This window comes from Leiobunum rupestre, chromosome 1 (assembly GCF_980474605.1).
Source record: "Leiobunum rupestre chromosome 1, qqLeiRupe1.1.hap1, whole genome shotgun sequence".
NCBI lineage: Eukaryota > Metazoa > Arthropoda > Arachnida > Opiliones > Sclerosomatidae > Leiobunum > Leiobunum rupestre.
This window is the reverse complement of record NC_143384.1, coordinates 75,919,488-75,938,809: the sequence shown is the minus strand read 5'-3', so window position 1 is coordinate 75,938,809 and position 19,322 is coordinate 75,919,488. Positions and strand designations below refer to the sequence as shown.

Below are 19,322 nucleotides of genomic sequence, written 5' to 3'. Positions count from 1 at the left end.
CTTACGATCTTAATTGAGGAAATAGCAAATTATTATTTTACATGGTAGACGCTTAAGAATGAAGATTATATGTTTCATACATCATATTCGATTGATATTAGTAGCTGCTCTTTAATAATTCCAGTGCCACGCCCCAAATATCACTAAAAACTTGATTTTGGGTTTTTAAATAGTACGGCATTAAGGGTTAATATTACACGTGAAAATACAGTTCATTAATCCAAATTAGTTTAATTAACACGGGTCAAAGATGAGGGACACATTTAAATTTTTGTAAATTTTACATAGTGTTGGTAATTTTCCGGAAAAATAAAAAACGGAAAATTTTCCGCAAATCGGAAAAATAAAGAAATGAAACATAAATAACTTTTTAAGGGTTTTTAATGTTTTTAACTCTTTTTCGATATAAAATGTCTAATATCAGTAAATATGCTACCAAACATTAATAGCGTTACATTGTTAATCAGTTTAAACTTTTAAATTAGTCTAGAGGTTTAGTTTTACTTTCAGATTCGAAAAAATGAGGCGAAAATGCCGCTTTATTTAAATTTGCAAACAATATATTAGACTTATCATGAAATGAAAACCTTTCTATTTTTTTTCGGAAAAATACGCATTGTAACCCGGCCACCTGAATTAAGGGCTTCAAAAGTCGCATGATGACTTAGGCCTAAGGTGGTGCCTTGGGTATTAGCCTAGCTGATTATTATTATTATTATTAAAAAGACCTCGATCATTTTCCGGAAAATTTTCCGCTCTACAACACTAATTTTCCTTATTAAAACATGAAAATTCATGAAATTTAATACAATCGTAATACAATAAATAACTTTTTAACGACGTTTTTCAATTTATCGACTTCAGGTTTTCAAATTTGTTCTTCTGATTGTTTTATCGTTAACCGTCGTCGACTCTTTATTCCTTCGCTTTTCAAGGTCAAACCTTGCCGAACCGAAGACTTCTGTCGTTCGGAAACGGAGTTATGTTTGGCTGCTCTTTTCCGTTTTCCTCAATCAAGGTTCGGGGTTACAAAACTTATCAATGCATCAGTTTTTGCCATTCATAGAGATAATTTGGTTCTTCTTTAAACAGGAAATGCTCCTAACGCGACGACCATATTCTCTCGAAGAATTCTGCTCTTCGCTTGGATTATATGTTCTTTTTTCTTGTCCAACGACTTCAGTGGAACTCTAGTCAGTAAAATGAGCGTCCCCAAAGAATCAGATTTCATCAAAGATATTCGAGATTTCTCGTCGTTTCCTTCCGTAAAAGCTTTGTTCTACAGCGATTTATCAGACAAAATATACTTTGAAGTAAGTTTAAAACCTTTACCAATGAAATGTAATTTTGTTTATAATAATAATGAAATAGTTAGTTACTTCGGATTGAAGTGTTTTTCAAATTTTCAAATATTATTGACACCAACATTTAAGGATTTTTTATTTTGCTCATTAGATTTTACATTCATACAGTACGCAGTTCTTTAACGCGAGTGAGTTCATTGTCCTCACCTTCCGATTTAAAACGTTCTTTAAGATACTAACGCCATCTACTTGATGGTTGCATAAATATTGGAAAAAATACGACAATAATGACATTTTGTTAGTCTGTTAAAACTACAATATTGCAATTTCTATGTAGATAATCTTAAAAGTGAATAAATACAAGAGGCTATGTTACATTCTATAGCAAATTCAGAGGCATACAGGAAAATAAATAACTTTTTAAAAACGAATACAATATAGCAGATGTTCAAAATAAACCCCTTCGAGGGAAGTATTCCATTTCTCATTGAACCCATGTTCTTTTGATAATACATAATTCTGCGATAGTTCAAAAACCGCGGGCTTTACATTGGTTCTTAGTATTATGACGTTTTTGAAGAAAAAAGTTGTACCAGAGGTAGTCATCGGCCGGCTTTTGAGCTTTGAAAATAAAATGGCGTCTTTGGACCGAGCTGGAGGCAACAATTATAAATTAATTTACTGTTTTTCCTTATAAATTAAATTGACAAGGTAATGTTAAATTGACAAGGTCATGTAATGTAATTTTTAAGTTAAAGATTGTTTAAATAATTCAGTTAAACAATAAATATGAAACCATGACAGGGATCTTTGTCAGAAATGAAACTGCAGTCTAGAGGATAAAGTATGTAGTTTTTATGGCTTTGGCTTTGCTAAAAGGCAGCCTGCATGTATTATATTATTAATTTTAACTGGTTTTCATTAGAGAATGCAATAAATTTATTGTCTAGGAAATAAATGTTAATGTCAGTGCCGTCTTTACCATTGGGCAAAAAGAGCACTGCCCTAGGGCCCCAAGATTCTGGAGGGCCCCATTTTTCAAATTATGAAATGCAAAAGAAATTTCAACAAAAAGAAATGTTTTTAACATTGCTCGAAAGTCCTAAACTTCGAATTTAGTCGCGTTTATAGACAGAGTATATCTAAAATGAATAAAGACTTTTGGTTGTTAGTATTTTTAAATTCAGAATAAGCTTCTTCTTTAGTAACCTTTAGTAGGACAAGTGAAACTATTTGAACCGATAGTTGTAGATTAGAGCGACGATGGACTTCGCACTTGAGGTTAGAAACTTGGGTGGAGTTACAGGGGATCGCCCATAGCTTTGCCCAGGGGTCTCCAATTAAGTAAAGACGGCCCTGGTTAATGTTGAAGACTCTTTCGAAAAATTACTATCTGAATCCACTGAAGGAAAATAAATTAACAATATTGCGCTACCTGAGCAAAAGCCTTTAAAAACTCTTTTGGAAACAACAAGACCTGTTTCTGTTTGAATCTAGTATAATGACAATAATAATCTAATATTGGATATATATTAAAAAATAAATTATTTTCAAATTATATTCAAATAATATAAAAATTAGTTAGTGACATCATGTAATGTACAAACACTGAGTATTCTTCAAATAATTTTCAAAAGTCAGGTATCACGACTTTCTCTCAAATAGCGATTATTTGGAGTGTTATTTTGTTGGAAAAATATTGAACACATAAATGGTTAGCTAACTGTATGCTTTAGCCCCATTCGACCGAAATCCCATTCGACCGAAGGCGGTTTTTGAGGTGTCCCATTCGACCGAATTCCGCCGAAACGTGCGGTTTTTATGTGTCCCATTCGACCGAACGTTTTTATGTGTCCCATTCGACCGAACGCTGCTATATAAATTGGCTTTTGCTATGTTTTCAATTTAGTTACTAGTTCACCTAGTCAAGTATAGTAACTGAACCAAAACTGAAATAGTAAACTTAACCAACTCTAACCTAACCTAACCTAACCTAAACATGGATCTTCGATAGTACATACCTTATAAATAAAATACCAAATCACCCCGCCAATTGGGCTACATTTTAAAATTCTTTCGGTCGAATGGGATTTCGGTCGAATGGGAATAAACGAACTGTATAACATTGTTAAAGTTTAATTTTTTTTTATTATATTAAGATATAATCATTAAATCATTAAAAATGCAACTTTTAAAAAACATAAATAAACATTATTATGGTCATGCTGAAGATCAAGCCAATAACATATAAGTTTGAAGTGTGTATGTTTTAAGTATATTTTACTTTCAAACTGTATTTTTGTTTTAATTAAAATACAATTTGTAAGAAAAGTGATTAATGTAATTACATAATAACAGAAACACAATTATTATCAGTAAGGTACCAATGCCTATGTTTAAATTCATCTGGGTCTTTTTTCATTGTTTTTATTTGACATAGATTTAAGATTTATCTCTTTTTCACAGTTATTCTTGTACGAAAAGAAAAATATGCACAAACTAAGTTTTAATGTATAATTCATCTCATAATTAAATTCATTTTCTCAGCTGCATTTTCAATCGTGGCTGTTACGCATTCACATTTAATATCTTGAATTATTTACCTTGCCCATTATTTCATTTACATATGATTATAGGATGCCTATAAATTGAATTTAGTCGATCATGTGTAAGTTTTTAGAAATTTGTAAGATTAATTTTAGCAGTGTTTATAAAACAACGCTAATATTTCCCCGCCATGTTTTCCCATTTTAAAAGATATAAAATATTTTATGTACCAAAATTTTTGTAACTTATTTAAAGGGAACCTTTCATAATTTTATCGGCAATGTTAAACGTCATCACAGTCAAGACGCGTTCATTTAGAAGATCTTTAAGTATGCTGACAGCAGACGACGGGTCTGGTGTAGGATTATCACCATCCACGAGAAGGACGTGTTTGTACTCCGCTGCGTTTAAGTAGAACCCTTAAAGGCCTAGGTTTTCTTCTGCCTACCCCCTTTAAATTAGGCCAACATATTCAGCGGTTGGCCTACCACCAGGGTATTTTTGCTCCACTAAGTTAATTTAAAGGGGGACAGGCAGAAAAAACCTAGGCCTTTAATTGAAGTGCAGCGGAATGATGCAAAGAATAAACCGAAGCGGAATACTTCTCACGATGGGGTTTATTATGAACTTCGGAATATAGTAAATTTATATTTCAATCATTTTAACGCAAAAATGCGTGCCATTCAAAAGTTTTTGAAACTGTTTAACTTGTTACCGTTCGTTCCAAATTTTCAGAGAAGCAAAGATGAAATATACAAAAAGATTTGGCAGCATTCTATGATTGAGACTTCAAATCATGTTCTTCTCAATAAACGAAGAATTTTCAATTTGTTAAAAGAGCGCACTGTGGCGTTATTTGGTGGTAGAAGAATAAGTCGTGACATTCTGAACGAGTTGTCGGGAGCAGCAAAAGAACCATGTTGGTTTCGCTTAGGAAAGCCTTACACCTTCGGAATCAATTCCTATATTCTCCGAAGAGGACTGCCGGCATACGTCTATGAGCGGGTTAATGTTTGGTAAGTCTAGGGTATCTAGGGTTTAAAACGAAGAATAATTCCTATAGAATCTCATCATTGTCACAAAGATTTATGTGAGATAAAAAGGGGCTTTTCCCATCCACCGCCACCTGGTAGATGGCATCCAAACGAAAAGCTTACTAATCATCTCTTGGTCAGTGACATCAGTGACATATTTTGTCTCGGTTAGATCCCTATTAGTGGCTTTTAATTTTCACCAGTTGTTAATTTGGGCAATCCTTATTCACCTTGGGATCATGGACTAATTAACAACAGGGACGTCCGGATCTATAACATTTCCCTATAAAGACCCAAAAAAGGTGTTAACGCAATCAGCAGCGTTGCCAGGCAAATATTTTTTATCCTGGTGATTCAAACACGTGGATAAACTGTTTTAGCGGTTGTGATTTGAATTTTCAGATTGTTGTTTACAAAGGAAGCCCCGAACGTGTCTCATAACCATCCATGTTCTAACGTTAAATAAGTATAATTATTGCTATTATTTTAGTATAATTGGTATAGTTTTCCACCTCCGATTCCAATATATCTTCTAAATTTTTCATCATAAAAAAGGTAAACAACTATTTAGCCATGGTACAATCATTTATATTTATGAATAATATTATATTATGATAATAATAATTACCGTAACAAATTTGGAAAATGCTTCCAGACGGTAAGCAGAATATTTTTACGACGATTAATTTAAAAGACTAAAATATTAGCATTAGCACCGTATGGTAACCTCGTGGTTCAAATTTTAAATTCCAAGCATTCCAAGGAAGCTTCTTTCCCTATTTTCTCCCCCCGCTTAATTTGTTTTCCGAAAAAAGGCTGGTTTTGAGCTAGGAGCAACAAACACCGCACACCACCAAAGGAGAACGCAACCCCTCAAAAGTCGTGCATTTTCTTGTGTACGTTTTTCATTGGTTAGACGCTTTAGCGTCTGCTGCCGTCGGAAGGGGAAAATTAGCAAATTATCTTCCCCTTTTCCGTAAAATGTTCAGCGTAAAGGCTCGCCAAAGAAATGTGTACACCACACTGCCTTAGAGTGTTTAAAGGCTAGCTGCGTTCTCCTTGTGTTTGTTGCTCCTACGTTTTTAGTTGGGCATAATGCTAAGACGGCCTAATTTCACTGAAAAACAACCTTAGCGTAAGCGTTTTTATTTAATTAACACTACTAAACTAACACTTAATCTTGTTCATTATTCACTCATAATAAAAACTGTGTTATTTTCTTTTTTAAATCTATAGCATCCATCGAAGGAAAAGTTTAGGTTTGGAAGATTACGTTTTCCCCGGAAAGTCGGATTACTTCAGTAGGTGTTGCGAAAACGAAGAACATGAACCTCAACAAATCTTCGATGACACCTCCAAAAAATTAAATATTTTGTTTGCTCCGTTGCTTTTAGCGTCAGTGGGCTACGCATTGGCAATGATATTTGCGTTTTGGGATTATTTAAATAAAGATCTTCGATGAAATGTGGCGGTAATTGGGTGAGACCGAAAGTGGTAACAGTAAGCCATTAGCCACTGTCCAATTGAGATTCAACTTAGAAATACCTCTAGTTGTCCGTCAAAATTGAACTTTTTTATTTTTGGGTGGATTTGATAAATGGTTGTTTCGAAGGTGGTGCAAATAAGCCATTAGCTATAAATATAGTTAAAAGTGAACATTAGGAGATACAATAATAAACAAAAAAGTGTTAATTATAGTGCAAACCTAAACCCATTTTAATAGGACAATTTAAATTGGAAATAACTAAGCAAAAACGAATTTAAAAAGTGTCTCTTATATCATCGGGATTTTATTGCTTTGAAACTTTTACAATATTTACTCTGTATTAAAGAATATGAAAAGAAGTTAATTAATTAAAACTGAACAAATGTGCGGCGTAAATTACATTGTTCAGCTTTCTGTAAATTTTCAGATATTACCACAATATTTTATAATTGCCATTAATCAAAAGCGTTGTGAAAACAAAATAAGGGTTTGTAGAAATCATTTTCTGATAGTTAAATCCCAACAGAAAAACCAATGAAGGCAGTACCTAAGATTAAGGACGGTAACCACGTCTGAAATACGAGCCTTATGTAACTTTGTCTTACCCACTTTATGCTGAGTCATTTTGATGCTACGCCCATTAAATTACGGTGCTTTTTTACTCTGGGCTGGGACTGCCAACCCAAATGCGTTCCATTATATTTCTTGTATATGAAATAAGGTTGCGAGCATATATTTCTAGAGACAATAGCAGCTGAAACCCCTAATCATAATACAATTCATAAATCGGTCAAAGAAGTTTAAAGCACTTTTATAGAATAAACTATATTTGGTGGGAGGAGACCGTTCAAATATTTTGGAAGTGGCCACCGCTACAATCGATTTTTGCGTTGAAAATTATTGCCATATCTATCACAAAAGCCTTTTGCGGTGAATGTCATTAGCGATGGTCCGTTTAAAGGGGAACGGCCAAGCTTTTCCAAATATCACCTTATTTGCATATCAAAAGATCAACAAGACGTTCAATATACTTACACGTACCTTATTTTGTCTTGAAAAAATAGTTTTGACCCAAAAATGTAAACCCAAAATAATGCCAAGTATTTGGGTTTTAATTTTCGCCGCCATCTTAAGGTGTATCGCCAGCGTCAGCACGACCTCCGTGTTTTCCCCCTCGACAAGGATTCCCCCCTCAGTCTTTGATGGGAGTTCAGTTCAGTACGCCTATTGTACAAAGGTAACAATACCACAAAATTATAACGATGCAATAAACTCACCACAAGCGGCAGAATGGATAGCAGCCATGGACGACGAAATGGAGACCTTAGACAAGCGTGAAGTCACTGAGCTAATTTCAAAACCAGGAAATAAAATGATAATAGGATGTCGCTGGGTTTATGCACTAAACAGGGATAATAACGGCAGGATAATACGCTACCGAGGGCGACTTGTCGTCGCACAAGGATATAATCAAACGGAAGGAGAGGACTATGACCAGAGTTTTTCACCTGTTGTTAATTTATAATAATAATAATCAGCTAGGCTAATACCCAAGGCACCACCTTAGGCCTAAGTCATCATGCGACTTTTAAAGCCCTTAATTCAGGTGGCCGGGTTACAATGCGTAGGAGGGTGGTGGCAAGCCCTGCATGCCACGCGGTCGAGCCAACAGCTCCCTACACTAACTATTACCGTTAACCTATACAAGTGTTTATGGAAGGGGAAACCGAAGATCTCGGGGGAAAACCCCTTAAACCAGTGGGGAGAGAACTTGCAAACTCAACGCAGAAGGAGTTGTTCCGAGTTTTCACCCAGTGCCACACTTTGAATCTCTCTGGCGCTCTTTTAACTCATCGTAGTAAAATGGGAAAAACAGGCATACTTCTCAACTCAGCCCCTACAACTCCTTAAAATTTTTGCATAACCTTTTGAACCACCCTGTAAACACGGTAATATTGTTTTTTTTTATCACAGGAATGGACTTGCATAAACTGAATCGGGGGTGCCATCTGGCATCAGATTACAAATACCACAGTAACGAAAAGGCTAACTTTAGTTTAGCTAAATAAAACCAAGATATATTTATGTTAAAATGATCTTTAAGTAGTGACATACATTTTACAAACCGAATATAGTGGTTTCTTAAAATAAATTTTAAGGGTTAGTATAATGTAACTCCTTAGAATTTTTGCATCAACTTTTGAAACACCCTGTATAAAGAAGTTCGACAGAAACTCCTGATCTATCACAGCGTGCTTGGCAGAAGCTTCGTCGAGTTTCATTGTTAGTGACATGGGAGCCTTATTCGGATTAAAGAAATTGCCAACTTGTACTTTTTTCAATATTTTTACTGTATTCTTGCATATAATGTTACTACCCTAAAATAATTTTTTAAGCATCAATGAAACTAGTTGTTTTTTGCTTTTAACGTGCAATATTCCTATATTCAAAAGTGACATAATTACCAAAAGTGTGACAATCCCTGTACTTTCGTATGCTAAAGGTTTAATGAATGCTCGACTCGAGATCGACCACATAAAGGACTATTTATTGTCGCCTTTCTGGATATTTTTTTAGTCTTTGGTATTATATCGTAGGTCGATGGCGATAGCATCTCCACAGAACGACGAAAAATCAAAAAATACACTAACTTTGACCAGTGCTACTTAGTTCCTTCGTTCCTCACTAAGAGGCGTTAATTGTTGGTTTTAACTTCCTTCCCTCCCCAAGGCATACTTTCCTTTCTCCCCTCCCAACTTGTATTTCGCTAGTAACATTCATTAAGAAATAGGTCCGATTGACACACTTTTGGTAATTATGTCACTTTTGCTATACTATCCACTATTAATCACTGGCTAATGACCTTTCGGTAAAACTATATAATAGTAAAATATTTTACGTAACTGTTATCATATTTTCTGTACAAAAAATATTTATAAAAACCATTACCATAAAAATAAAATTAAAAAAAACTCCGTCATATAAAATTTTTATGAAAATGTGTAAAACGTATGTAAATGGGTCCTACAACTAGCTCAATAAGACATTTAGAAATTTTAAAAACGGCACGTTTCAGAAGCGAGTCTCTGGAGTTACTGAAATTTCGAAAAGAAATTTTGAACATTATTTCGTTTCTCTTTGTTCAGTGATTCAAGACTTTTCAAAATCGTTTCCACTGGATGTTTCTTCGAACTTTTACTTCCACACACATTCGAAAGCTAGGAATATAAAAAACATTAGCAAATTGACGTAGAAATTTCTCTAAGACCATTAAAATCTTCTAAAAAAATTAGGAAAAATCCTGAACCCCTTGGTAAAGACGGTATTGTAAAACTATAGCATCAGGAGACATGACTAGGAGTTGACAGCGGTTGCCGCGTGGAATGGACCCCGGCGTCGTGAACACAAAAACCCGTTTTTCCCAATAATTCCCGCTTTCTACCCACCCCTCGAATTTTATCTCTGGTGTTTTCTTTTTTTCTCGGCCATCGCGTAGATACTATACTATCAATATAGCGCCCTCTGGGAGAAAAAAAAACCCTTCTCGCGGGCTCACGCTGAGGCGGCTCTACAACCCAGTCAGAACTGGTTTTTACACACAATCCTAAGGATTTGTGTGTATTAGTCTCAAGTACCGTGTAGCCGTTGCCGATGCCGCCGATGGCGCCGTGTCACGCATACCTCTTCAATGGTTAGGGCTAGAAGAGTCAATGATATCTCGTTTGAATGTACAGATATCGCCATTGATAGCCTTTCATAAAGTTTTCAAATCGGAGCCCAAGAAGTTGGGCATTTGCCCAATTTACTACTTTCGGTGATTTCCTTTATGTGGTAGATATTTTCTTTAAAATTAAGTCCGATAACGTTAAAAAAATATTATTGGATAGGTTAGGATTCAGTTGAAATACAACTTCGGTTATATCAGTAAATATGAAATTTAAGTATAGTTTTCGGGGTTATTTACAGGACCCCAATGTTCGTGGTTTTATATTTCCGCCTGAAAGTCGACATAACGTTCCTTAATTTAAGTCCGATTTTCATGAAAGTTATATTTTTGAATAGCTGTGGTTTACATTTAACCTAGAATTGCAAATACGTTCCTTAAATTTAATTCTAAGTAAGGTTTTTTGGGCAGCGTATACGGACCTCCGCAATTTCCAACATTGTAAATCCGCGTGTTTATAGAGGTCTACGCGCCCATTTCCCTCTGGCGTTTTTCAAGGCCGTTAAGAGTGGGCCGTGCTTTCAACGTATGAGCAAAAGTAACAATTAAGTATGACACTGATCGGCCTAGTCTTCGGCGTATGACCAGAAGTAACAAATAAGTGTGATCAGAAGTAACTAATAAGTTACTAGAAGAAATAAGTGTGACACTCAACGGCTGACGAGTAGTAACAAATAAGTGTGATCAGAAGTAAAAAATAAAAGTGACACTGATCGAAGGAATCTTCGATGCTTTCAAAGTATGACTAGAAGTCACAAATAATTGTAAATATGTATATGTGTGTGACCGTGGATATATTTTGGTTGCGATACCGGCGTTGCAGGTTGCTGTGAATAACTCAAACAAACTTAACACATTAGAAGGATTGTGTGTATTCTGACCGTCGTACGTCTTGTTTCTTCAGCGGTAGTTCCCACAATCCTCACTAGAAAGCGTCACTAAAATATTTCATCTCGGGTCCGTCTCCGAGACTGGAGATACCACGGTTTGGGGGCAGTGTTTCTTTCAGAAAATTTTCTTCGGGGGGGTTTCCCAGACATTCGGGGGTGCTTGTATCCAGTGGCGTGCGTAGCGCTCCCTGCACGCCTGGCAGTGGCGTCGGAAAAAGGGGAAGCTCCGGGGGGGCGGTAGAAGTTTTCCGAGGGGGCTTCGCCCCCCCCCCCCCGGAGAGATGCCTGAAAGAAACACTGTTTGGGGGGTAACAGTTTGAGAAGGGAAAGACACGTTTTTCGTTAACAGCGCGCGTTGGGAAAAGCGCCCGGCTGTGAACTCCTAGTCATGTCTCCTGATAGCATATATAGCATCTTAATTTATAAAAAGCCGTATAGATTTGCGATTCTGTTGTCCCAAAAATTGCCACCATTTAATGATTTTACAGCCACCCTCGATATATACTCCTTCTACCACTCTTTAAATGCGCTGATTTCGTTTAAACAGTTTAATGGTCAAATGCCTTCAGAGAGAGGAATTATTTTAAAGCACGAATTTGAGCATACGCACCTGTTCTGACTTACTTTGAGTTGCCGTGAAACAATCGTTTTGGAAGGAAATGGGTCGTTGTGAAAGCATGACGTGCCTTTGAAATAGCTGAGACCAGGAAGCGTCAGCCGTCCTATTGTTGCAGGTCAATATAATGGTTGGCCTTCTGAAAGATGATTTAGCTTGCGAGACGATTCGTACAAACTCGAGGACGTGATTTTGTAGATGCCTTTCTATGTGGTCAAAGCCATCCAAAATTATCATCGTGTTCGTCGATTCACACCTGATAACGTTTTCCAGTAATAATAAATCGTCGGGACTTTCGCAGCAAAGGTTCTTCAAAGCCGCTTCTAGATTGCCGCTTACGGTAATTTTCTGCAGGTTGCACAGCACTAACAATTGATAATCAACTGCCAAGTTGTCAACCCGTTCTACTGCCCAGTCGAAAGCGATCTTGTGGCAAAGCGTCGTCTTGCCGCCTCCAGCTTCGGACATTATCAGGATCCTTTTGGGCGACATTCTGCATCCATTGTCGGCTAATAGTAGATCGTTCAAGGCTATTTCGCCTATTATGCTGCTATTGGAAGGAAACGATGGCTGTAGAAGTCGGAGGGAAACCGTTGCCGTAAAATCCTTTTCTCTGTGCAGCAAGTCCGTTAGGGACTCTTCGTAGGTGAAAATTAGTTCCAATCGATCTCTGATATCACGAATACTCTCTTTAGAAACTAAACCAAAAATTATTATTTTTATGTATTTTTATATGTAATTTATATTTAATAAAAATTACTTAATTCCTTAGGTGCTGCATATTTGTGGACGTAAGTAACATTAATTTCAGATTCTACAAACTTGCTACCCTAAAATGGCAAAACGGGAATTAATTTAGTATACGATGGACGATAAACAAAACCACAATTTATTCGTAAGTTATAATTTTCTGGTTTTCTGAAAGTCCAATTTTTTATTGAACGAACTGCATTCTAGGTGGTGATAATTTCTCAACATGTTAGAGAATAGAGAGCACCTAAACTCAATATATTTGTATTTATATACAGGGTGTTTTAAATTGATCTGACTGGGCATTGTTTTTAGAAACTACAAGAGATAGAGTTGCGAAATTTTCAGGGTATTATTTCTAGTGTGGGATCGCTTTAAATTCTAAATTTCAGAAAAATCGGAAATAATTTCGGGTTTTTGTAAAAAAAATATTTTTTCGCCAGTACGTGCTAGAAAAAAACGTTTCAATGATAAAGTTGTAGAGTGCTGTCGAAAATGTTCAAAGAAATTGGTTTCATTGGAAAAGAACACTTTTTCACGAAGATATGAGCTGATGAAAAGACAAGCTGTCCATAGGGACCAATAGCCTTCACATTTTTGTACATAATTGAAAGAAATATCTGAAATGCAGTTCCTGAACAAAATGCCCAGTCAGAGCAATTCAAAACACCCTGTATTAACACACAACATATATATTTATTTTTTGCTGCTGTTGTTGTGTACTGTCGCATATTTTATCGCTTAGCATTATACGCATTTTCGCCGGGTTCGTTCCCAGCTTGTAGCACTGGTTGAAAACTCGAAGCAACTCTGCGTCGAGTTTGCAAGTTTTCTCCCCACTGGTTTTCCCCAAGTTATTCGGTTTGCCCTTTCCCTAAAAACTTGTTGAGGTTAACGGAACTAGTAAGTAGAGGGAGTTTTTGGCTCGCACGGCATTTAGGAATTGTCACCACCCTCCTACACGTCGTAACCCGGCTCCCTAAATTAAAGGATTTAAAAGTCGCTAGCTGACTTGAGCCTATGGTGGTACCATGGTATTAGCCTAGCTGATTAATATCATTCTTATTATTAGCCGGTCGTTCAGGACACTCAAAAGATAATGAACGACAATTGCAAGAAACAGACGACGTTAAAAAAATTCACAAAAAATATTAAAGGTAAATCCGGTGACTGTTGTTTGTATAAAATTTGTGAAAACGGCGTGTTTGGAAAACAAGATCATCTTGTAAGATCTGTATGAACAACTTGCATCGCGACTGATGTAAAATTACCGAAGTTGATTTTTTCCCTTTTTTTTCGATAAGGATACGGGCTTAAGTAAATTTAGTTGGGAATTCAGTCTACGGCTAAGATCCGATATAGCTCTTATCTCCACGAGCATATCTTTGGAACTCGGAACCAGTGTTGCCAAGTTTTGAAAGTAAGATTTACCTCTCAGAAGGTAAAAATTTCCCTTTTTGGGTAAAAAATTCCCTCCATAACCCCAACCCCCTTACATTCGTGAAAACTCCTCGGAAAACAGGCACAATATTTCGGGAGCGACCAAATATTTAACATTTTTAATGAAATTATAAATATATAAAAAAAAATACATTTATGTGACAAAACGTATTAAATAAAAGACAACAAAAACCAGGCATAAGCTATATAATTGTGTTTTGAGAGCCGCAATGGCGGAGCAGTGACTTTCAGATTTGACCTTGAGGGGATAGAAAAACCGGAATCTACTGCGCATGACGAAACTATCGCATGCTGCCTTCACTTTTTCTATCTTGTCTCTTATCCCCCCAAAATTCCCGCAAAATATGAGTATTTCGAGAAAAATTCCCTTTTCCCCTCTCCGACAATTTAACGACGAAAATTCCCGCAAAAAAGGGAAATTTCCCGCACATTGGCAACACTGCTCGGAACATATTTAATGCTGGCACAATGAACCACTACTTTTCAAACTCAGGGAATTTACTGGCGTCCTCTAGTTCCTATAGTTCATATAGACGTGGAAAATGTCTACAAATTGTAATTTATTATTATTATTTATTGTTATTATAATTATTATTATTATTTTAATAATTATTAAAAATTTTGAATCTTCAATCAAAGCGGGCGTAAATACCCCATTTTGGTATTTTATAGATGGCGCTACAGACAGATCTTTCGGGGAATTTCAATTCTGAGGAGTATAAGATCATTGAAATTTAACCCATGTATTGGCTTCACAAGTCACAAGTTGATTTAGGCCTGTTTGGTTCCTTGGGTATTATCGTACATAGTTCTTAGTTATTTCTATGCACTCTTGATTAACTCTTAAAGAGTTAATTAATGTTATACAGATGTAAGTACGGTTACCTCTACCAGGATTAAATCAAAACATCCTTCTTTCACGTCAAATTATGTCACCTGGTCGAAAGATGTATTTAAAGAAACTTTCGAACCCCTAATATCTTCCCAGGGATTGTTTAGTTACGGAGTTATATATAGGTCTAAAGGAATAACCAAAATTTACTATTGGAATGAAAACCACCATAGTCTTCTCCGGAACGAAGTGATAAAAGCGAACATGACAGGAGCTCCTAGCTAGAAACCTCAAAATATTTTATAAAAACGAGAGAAGGTGGCCTATTTACTGTTTAATTGAATCATGTTTACACCAGACGAAAATCCCTAGTTCTATACGATACTATTTGAAATTATATCACATTTTTCGAAGATCAAAGAGACAATATTGTAATGATAATTACCTCTCCACCGCTGAATGATACTTGTTTGGTGCTCTCGTTATTAAAAATTCCAACCATATTGTCCAAAGAAATATTAGTTTTTTTCTACAATAGACATAATATAATTAAAGGTTTTCGATATGAGGTGCTCAGATTATTATATTTTACTTTTTCAATTGCTGAGCTTTGCGACAGGTTCATTTGTGATTCAGGTGGTGTCGCCATTTCTTTCTTATAGTTCACCTTTTATCTGAAAGGGACGTTTGGTTCAGTCAGGAAAACATACCTTGAATTGATTCCTGGGTATGGCTTTGCCTAGGGATGTTAAAACCACATTGGAATTTCACCCTTTACCCCATTTTAACCCGGTTAACTGAATTAAAGTCTATAAAAATCGTTAGCTGACTTGCACTTCGGTGCATTTATGTCTAGCTGTTTATAAATGATCGCAAATAAAATTCCGCCTACAACATTGTATGTATTTCTTAAATTCGTCGCAAGTCCTACCTTATCGCAGATATTTATCTGGTTAAAAACAATTTAAACATATTTAGTAATTTTAAATAATAAATATTTATAATGAAAATATTAATATGAATATTATAGCTAGAACATTCGGATAATATGCCCAATGAAAAATGCCAAATTTTAATTATTTTCCAAAAATATACATGTAATTGGTTTTTTATGGGAAACGAAGTTAGGTAAGTGTTTATTGGGTTAGGTTAAGTACGTCAGGTTAGCTTAGGTTAAGTTAGGTTGGGTAAGTTTGGGTTAGGTAATGTTAAGTTGGGTTAGCTTAGGTTAAATTAGGTGGTTTTAGTTTGGGTTAGGTAACGTTAAGTTAGGCTAGCTTGGGTTAAATTAGCTTGTTTTAGTTTGGTTTGGTTGCAATATAATTACATTCTTCAAATATACGAAAAATGATTTTTTTTATATTTCTTACCATAATTTTCAAGATAGTGATGCATTAAAGAGAAATGCAAAAATTAAATATTATTTGGACCTTTGAATAAATGATACCAAACCAAATTAGTAACCTTTTAACATAATTAAAATAACACAAGTGTAAAACGTCGCCTGAGCTTAAAAAACATCGGAGATAAAGAAATCAAGTTATGAATTAAAGTCGAATTTCATGTTTTACAATTTTTAAGAAATTATAAAAAACATAACTTTTTATTATATTTTTAAAGCAAATATTTATTATCCATATGATGAAATGAAATATAACATGATAAACATGAACCCAAAATACATGCATCAGAATTATAGCCCGGTGTACCAGTAAGATTGAAACCACACCACCGGAGGTTCATCATCAAATGCCCTACGCCATTGTCCACACGCCCGGACAGGTGACAAAACCTGCATGGGTAGCAGAACCCTACTACTGATGGTCGCACCCTCGACGTAAGCCGTTCAACCCAGCAGAACGTGCAGCAATGGGCCGACCAACCCCTCACTTCGCACACAGCAGTGGGAATGAGAGCGGATGCTCTGGCAACGCCAGCCGACACCCTACCTAGAAAGGTAGAGAGCCAAGCCCTTAGGAGAGAGCGCCTAAAGGGGAACGGCGGGCACACAGCAGCCCGCATAACCCGGCACAGCTGGCACTGGATATCCCGGTGGAACCCCAAAAGATGGGTCCGCCGTGCCCTCATACGGAGGCCCGCAGCCCCACAGCAGGCAACTCAATCCGCCGAGACGGCCAGTTTGCCCGGCCCCTCTCCGTTAGCCTGGGCCGAAGCCCAGTTACCAGCCCACACCGGACCAAATTCGGAGGTAGAGATAGGACCATTTGGACGGAGCTAACATCTCCCAGTGCGCCACCGCCCGTGCTGGGTTACAAGAGCCGGACCCCGAATCCCCGGTAAAGCCACCAGTTATTGCACACTCCGACCCCTCGCGTGCCAACCCAAAATACAATAGGTATTGCCATAAATAACATAATATATGATACTTCTTATTATTATCCTTGGTTATGGTATATTTTACCTTTGAGCTTGATTGCCCAATAACACTTAAAAAAATTTCCTAATTGTCATACCGAAATGAATTATATTACTTATGGTAATGTTCAAAAAGAGTTAGCATGTTTTGAAACTGTGTTCACCAAAAATGGTATTTCTATTGTTCTAAGTTAAACGCCTCAATAGTATAAATTGGAAATTACCTCAATATGTTAGTCAGAATCTTTGAATAGACGACAGTCAACGTTGGACTATATATTGAGAATTATTTAAATTGAAAATAAAACAACGAATTAATAATAATAATAAGATTTATTAGGAAAATAACGCAGTACTTCGGCTGATAATCCTTACTGACGAATATAAAACTTAAGTTACGCACGAAACAATTTTTGAAGCGAGCGTTTACTTGATCGAAAGTCTTTAAAGCATCATCCAGAGAAAATCGGAAAACACTAGATTAGATTAGAATTCCTAGAAATTCCAAACCCCTTATTCGGTATGTATAATACAATAATGTTGCTGCTATAGTTCCTTATCTCAACTTTTCTACCTATACGAATGAGTAAGGTTTTTTCTTCGAACATGATTAAGATGGCGCTACACTACACTAGGAGCACTAGCGCCATCTTTAGCATAGTCGAGTGTATAGATTGTTGAAGCGGACGCTCATTTATCCTATCCAAGTGACGTATTTAATCATTATTAGCTTAAAAATAATGAACGTTATTTAATTTTTTTTTTATATTTCATTTTTAGATTAAAGATAAGAGTGATAACATTTGAATTGCTTACATTTGAGTGGTTTTTTTTCCAATAATAATGATTAAAAATGTGTTAATAAAATTTAATCAGTATAGCGTTTTTGTATAAAAACAATGAATGTAATCATACTAAACATCAGACCACTTTAATCCAAAAACAACCAACTACCAATTAATATTTATAACGCGATTTATAAAACATCAATTAACTATAATAAATTAAATTTTTACTTCGGCTACTGAGGAATATCTAGCAGTTTATTCCTTTATTGTTGTCCGGGTTACGTTGATAAATACCAACAAAAACGCGTTTTGATCTCAAATTTCAGAAGTGAATGGTTAATATTTTAATTATTTCGATCCAATAATTTTCCATTATTTTTCTGAAGAAAGCGTCAGTTTTATTATGAAAGCATTTTAATTTTCAAAAGGTCTTGATCTCGAGCAAAAGTTAGCCGGATAAGGTGATTCCTCTCGTATGTGTAAACTTAATAATTAGTTCGTTAATGTTTTAGGTGTAATTGAGGTTTACAGAGCCTTTAAAACTATACCTCTTAATTACAGTTAGATTACATAACCTTTGTGTGAAATAGACTCTTCCATAAAACCAAAGACCATCAGTGTTGGGTAAAATACTTCACTTTCGGTATTTAAAATAAAATACTAAATACTCCTACGATAAAGTATTTAAAATAAAATACTAAATACTCCTACGATAAAGTATTTAAAATAAAATACTAAATACTCATAGCGTAAAGTATTTAAAATAAAATACTTTATTTTAGTATTTTAAATTACTAAATACTCAAAATACTTTAATTTCTTGAAAGCGGAAAAAATGCCAGACTGTCCGAAAGGTAGATAATATAACGCTTTTAAGCCTGATCTAAAAGGCAGATTGTCTCTTAAGACTAGAGTCCTCGCTGCTCCAACGCCACCACGGCCGATAAGCGGAATTTTCCACGACTTTGTGGGTGAATGGGTGATTATGAATTAGGCGTATTTCTTCCGCTCGCGGCTTGATGGTGTTTTGTCGCGGACAATTTCATTTTATGGAGACTATTTGGTGGATAAAGTATTTTCTCTAATATTATTCAGTATTTTGTTCAAAATACAAGGAAAATGTATTTAAAATAAAATACTAAATACATTGCTTTGAAAGTATTTAAAATAAAATACAAAATTCTGAAAAAGTATTTAAAATAGTTTTTAAAATACAAGTACTTAAAAAACTACCCAACACTGAAGACCATATATAACTCCTTACCCTTGAATCGAATTCAGAGAGCTTTCCGATTTATTTTTTGGTAACGAACCGAATATTCACTTTCGACATGTGACATCCAAAAAATCGACCTCCATCGGTTGCTGTAGGGCGTTATCTGTACTTGGTTACCAAGGTAGCGATGCAGTTAATGTCTTCGTAATTCCAGCAGGAAGTGCGTAAACGCTTTTGACAAGGCGCGAGGTTTACATTATCTTTGACAAAACCCATTTAGCGATTATACAGAACCGGG

The 19,322-nt window shown here is 35.7% G+C and overlaps 1 protein-coding gene across 4 annotated transcripts; it reads right to left on the bottom strand.

Annotated features, from left to right (window-relative positions):
* Positions 1-8,502: 8,502 nt before the first annotated feature.
* LOC149966644 (uncharacterized) lies at positions 8,503-19,092 on the bottom strand. 4 transcript variants are annotated; one of them, XM_090171954.1, is made up of 6 exons: positions 17,245-17,348; positions 15,237-15,318; positions 15,090-15,173; positions 12,362-12,431; positions 11,610-12,299; positions 8,503-9,589 (listed from the first exon to the last, which is right to left on the bottom strand). In XM_090171954.1, the coding sequence occupies exons 2-6, from the start codon at positions 15,291-15,293 to the stop codon at positions 9,567-9,569; spliced, it is 924 nt and encodes a 307-aa protein (XP_090028080.1). In that variant the 5' UTR covers positions 15,294-15,318; positions 17,245-17,348; the 3' UTR covers positions 8,503-9,566. The 4 variants fall into 4 exon arrangements, with proteins under 4 accessions (XP_090028080.1, XP_090028072.1, XP_090028056.1 ...); XM_090171946.1 differs by lacking the exon at positions 17,245-17,348 and adding an exon at positions 19,073-19,092 and having other exon boundaries at positions 8,505-9,589; positions 11,596-12,299; XM_090171930.1 differs by having other exon boundaries at positions 8,505-9,589; positions 11,596-12,299; positions 17,245-17,347.
* Positions 19,093-19,322: the final 230 nt, after the last annotated feature.

Bases quoted from the DNA above. Each gene is read 5' to 3' on its own strand.
- LOC149966644 (XM_090171946.1), bottom strand. From the start codon at position 15,293: ATGGCGACACCACCTGAATCACAAATGAACCTGTCGCAAAGCTCAGCA. The intron at 12,432-15,089 runs GTAATTATCATT...TTGCCATTTTAG, and splicing joins TATCATTCAGCGGTGGAGAG to GGTAGCAAGTTTGTAGAATC. The intron at 9,590-11,595 runs GTGCGTATGCTC...TTATATTCCTAG, and splicing joins CTCAAAGTAAGTCAGAACAG to CTTTCGAATGTGTGTGGAAG.